This window comes from Triticum urartu, chromosome 2, assembly GCF_003073215.2.
Source record: "Triticum urartu cultivar G1812 chromosome 2, Tu2.1, whole genome shotgun sequence".
Classification (NCBI taxonomy): Eukaryota; Viridiplantae; Streptophyta; class Magnoliopsida; order Poales; family Poaceae; genus Triticum; species Triticum urartu.
The window spans coordinates 407,767,049-407,771,399 of NC_053023.1; the positions used below are offsets into that span (position 1 = coordinate 407,767,049).

The 4,351-nt window shown below is 50.2% G+C and overlaps 1 protein-coding gene across 1 annotated transcript; it reads left to right on the top strand.

Moving 5' to 3' along the window:
- The first annotated feature begins 628 nt into the window (after positions 1–628).
- LOC125537573 (WRKY transcription factor WRKY51-like) lies at positions 629–2,081 on the top strand. The gene is made up of 3 exons (XM_048700890.1): positions 629–1,361; positions 1,469–1,594; positions 1,697–2,081. The coding sequence occupies exons 1-3, from the start codon at positions 703–705 to the stop codon at positions 1,851–1,853; spliced, it is 942 nt and encodes a 313-aa protein (XP_048556847.1). The 5' UTR covers positions 629–702; the 3' UTR covers positions 1,854–2,081.
- The last annotated feature ends 2,270 nt before the right edge of the window (positions 2,082–4,351 follow it).

The window sequence follows — 4,351 nt, forward strand, 5'->3', positions numbered from 1 at the left end:
CTTTTCGTCACTTCCCGTCCCACACGATATGCCAAATCAGACGTGAATGAAGAAACAACAAAGCAAAGTCTCTGACAGGTGGGTCACGAGACCAGCACAGCACCTCACATCATTGGCACCATTCACATAACTGTTTCACGTAGTATTTCAGTTTTTGGGGCGAAAGCGTCACGAGATTATCGTGTCATACAAAGTCTCCTCTTGCAAGTTGTGTATGTACAGTGCAGGGGTAGGATGTAACAGCAGCACTGACAACTGGGTCAAATTAAGTTGTTTTCTAGCCTGGGCCCGGGTGTCCGTGAGCCGTGAGGCGGAAGCGTTCGTATGCGTAGCGCCAGGCGGTCGCTCGTCTTGCAGTTGGAACCGACTGGTCCCGATTGTGCCCCCGCCACGCGTAGCGCTGTTCCATAGTCAACTTCCTCTCTCCATCCCAGCCGTCCGTACCATCCAACGGCGGGAGATGCCCACCGGCAAACACCCGGTAAGCCCGTCTCTCTTGCCCGGGAAGCACAGGATCCCGGCCGTCGATCGGGCCTCTGCTTTGACCCGAACTGGTCCACCATCTGACCACCACCCGCTGCTCCCGGTTACCGCCTCGCCTTCTTTTATAATCCGACCTTCCTCGCGTCTCCCTCACTTCTTCTTCCTCCCCCATTTCCGTTGTCCGGCGAGCACCTATCTTATCTTGGGAGGGCGGTCGCGATGATGACCATGGATCTGATTGGAGGATACGGGAGGGCGGACGAGCAGGTGGCCATCCAGGAGGCGGCGGCGGCGGGGCTGCGCGGGATGGAGCACCTCATCCTGCAGCTCTCCCGGACAGGCACCAGCGAGAGCTCGCCGGTTGGGTCGTCGGAGGCGCCGGAGCAGCAGGTAGACTGCCGGGAGATCACTGATATGACCGTGTCCAAGTTCAAGAAGGTGATTTCTATCCTCAACCACCGCACTGGCCACGCCAGGTTCCGGCGCGGGCCTGTGGTGGCGCAGTCCCAGGGCCCCGCCGTGTCCGAGCCGGCGCCGGTGAGGGCGTCTTCGTCGAGGTCCATGACCTTGGACTTCACCAAGGCGTCTTCCGGGTACGGAAACGACGCCGGGTTCAGCGTCTCGGCCGCGAGCTCATCCTTCATGTCGTCGGTGACCGGTGACGGGAGCGTGTCCAACGGACTCGGGGGCGGGTCCTCGCTGATGCTCCCGCCGCCACCTTCGGCCAGCTGCGGGAAACCGCCGCTGGCGTCCTCCGCGGCATCCACCGGCGCCGGTGCCGGGCAGAAGCGCAAGTGCCACGACCACGCGCACTCAGAGAACGTCGCCGGCGGAAAGTACGGCGCCTCCGGTGGCCGCTGCCACTGCTCCAAGCGCAGGTTAGTAGTCTAGCAGATTCGATTCACCCAGCGATGGATTTCGTTGTTCCGTTCTTCGTCTGCCGGTGTTATCCATGTTGCTGAAGAATGAATGATGGAACCGGCAGGAAATCCCGGGTTCGGCGGATGACTCGCGTGCCGGCGATCAGCTCGAAGGCGGCGGAGATCCCCGCGGACGACTTCTCGTGGCGCAAGTATGGCCAGAAGCCTATCAAGGGCTCCCCCTACCCACGGTGAGGCAGCATCCCTTCCCTCCACCATGTGAGACCATAGTAATCTTGGAGTTTGGGCAGTGAACTAACCACCAGTGAACTTGCTGGGTGATATGCATGCAGAGGTTACTACAAGTGCAGCACGGTGCGCGGGTGCCCGGCGCGGAAGCACGTGGAGCGCGACCCCAGCGACCCCTCCATGCTCATCGTGACCTACGAGGGCGAGCACCGGCACACCCCCGCGGACCAGGAGCCGCTCGCCCCGCTACCGGAGCTCTGAAATCTCTCTGCCATTACCGTCGTCCTCACATGTTAATTCAACTTAGCTTATGACCATGTTCCCTTCGTGACTGCTAGCTACCATATATTACTACTAATAAGTAAGCACTAGAATTTCTTTTTCTTTTGGCCGCATCGGTTTAGTCGCACTAAGCATGTTGTAAAAGAACAAGTGTAGTTGGAAGCTTTGAGCTTTGAAGAAGAAAAGGTGCGTGGTAGACAAGAGAAAGAGAAAGATGTGTTTCAGAGTTGGGTTTGATCCTCCCGTGGCTCGGGTTCTGGGGGGTCAAAAGAGGGCGGTGGTTGAACGGGCAAGTGCTTTTGGTCCCGGGTGGGGCCGGCGCGACAGGGACGGGTGGGGGGAAGCGGTCAAGGAACGCGGCAGGTGGTCCCTCTCGGCGCCGCTGGCGTCGTTGACTCGTGTTGCTCCAGCGGTGTTCTGTTCTGCTCGATTATTGTTTGTTTGCTTGCTTGGGCTCGTTTGGCGTGCGGTGCGGCTGGCTACGGCCACACCCGCCAGCCAGTGTGGACGTCCGGTCGATAGCGTCTTGGTTGGTTCGCCAACGGTGTCGTTGAAAATCGGGCGTTGAGCTTTAAAGCTGTTGCGCGGTGCTTTTTTCTTTTTGCGGGTAGTGCTGTTGCGCGGTGCTGATAGTGGCCCTGTTTGATAATCTAACTTAGTTAGAGGTTAGAGTTAGATTTTAACCTTAAATCAACCCTAAACTAACTTTAATCAAAGAGCTGTTTGGATGATAGAGTTAGATTGACAATAAATATTCTTTCTCAATCATTTGATTAATTTAGACCATGTTTGGATGGTAGGGGTAACCTTTTTTTACTAATTTTTTTAGTGGGCCCAAGAGAACTAAACCAAATAAGCTCCTCTAGTGTGGGCTAGTTTTTTAGGGTGGGTTAGATCAAACTAACCCACCATGTTTGAATATTTTTGAGTTATTTAAGCCCCAACTAACCAAAACTAACTCTAACTTAGGGATCCAAACAGGGCCAGTGTTGAATTTCCTTTCCTTCATTTAATTTAATACTAATGCTATATAGTGTCCGTCCGATCATGCAGCACTGCTGCTGCTGCGACCTCATCTAGAATCGCCGGGAATTTTACGGACTAAGACTTAACCAAATCTTCGTCAAATGATATAGTATATAAAAAAAACTAAGAGAAAATTTTGTGTACGGATCTTCATATAAAATCAAAGGACTATAGCATCAACTGGGACATGATGAAAGTCTCAGTCGACTATATACAACACTACCTTTTTATAGTGAGTGTTGTAGTGTCAAAACACTCTTTTACTATGAGATGAAGAGCATTAGTTAAATATATAAACAATAGCACTAGGTTCCTGCTAATTGTTTGTCTGTGACGCTGTCGACTGTCGTTTCACATAAGCCGGCATCGAATTCTTCAACAACTTTGAAGGGAGACTTTGGATTACACGATAAAAACAATAGGTGAAATGCTGACAGCAGTTGCACTTCGTGTTTTTCTTTTAAACAAGAAGTAGGCGCCCTCTTTGACTCACTCGATCCCATCTTTCCTCCTCATCTCTCCATGTGACGTGGGGTCACGACCTCCATGACTCGTTCCAGTGGCCGTGGCATCTTGTGCCTCGTCTTGTCCTCTAGTAGTATTTTTTCTGGTGGGGTTGGCTTGGCTTTTTGGAGTGCTGCGGTTAAGACTTGGTCCGATTTTGCTTGGATATGTTGCGGAAAAGGCATGGAAAGAGGCGGGGACTATCAACGTGGGTGGAGAGTGAGCCAAAGTCAAAAAGGGCATCTTTTCGGTTCATATGTTTCTATTGTGTGTTGGAGGGAGGTGCAGGTGGATTTGTTCGGTTTCGCGCGAATGTGTGCCCTGTTTCTACTCCCACCAACTTGCTGGATCTTCTACGGTGCCAACAGCACGCACGCACGCATGCTTATATCTCTACTATATACTACTCCCTCCGTTTCAAAATATAAGTCTTTCTAAAAATTCTAATAGGTGACTATATACAAAGCAAAATGAGTGAATCTATATTTTAAAATATATCTATATATATCCGTATGTTGTAATCTATTTGAAATGTCTAAAAAGACTTATATTTCGGAACGGAGGGAGTATATACTACTTTAATTAAAAAGAACGTAAGGTTTCCATTTCATCTTATTTCCAACACCCTTCGTCCAACCTTCCTTGTATGATAATAAATCAACTTAATTTACTTATCTTGTAAACCAGTTCTATTTTAATTTACTTATCAAACTTCAGATCAAAATATAAAGTAATTCATGGGCAAAATTTAATGATCATTTATTTACACAATCACATTATTATAGACAGGTAAATCACAAGCCAACGCGGTAGAAGATTTATATTCCGTTGCAACGCACAAACATTGTTCTAGCACACACAAAAATATTGAAGACTTGTGGCGTGTTTTGGTAGCATCCACCTTTTTTGCCGTCTTGCATATGTGACCTAGTTGCGCCTGATGGAGT

Bases quoted from the DNA above. Each gene is read 5' to 3' on its own strand.
- LOC125537573 (XM_048700890.1), top strand. From the start codon at position 703: ATGATGACCATGGATCTGATTGGAGGATACGGGAGGGCGGACGAGCAG. The intron at 1,362-1,468 runs GTTAGTAGTCTA...TGGAACCGGCAG, and splicing joins TGCCACTGCTCCAAGCGCAG to GAAATCCCGGGTTCGGCGGA. The intron at 1,595-1,696 runs GTGAGGCAGCAT...ATATGCATGCAG, and splicing joins AAGGGCTCCCCCTACCCACG to AGGTTACTACAAGTGCAGCA.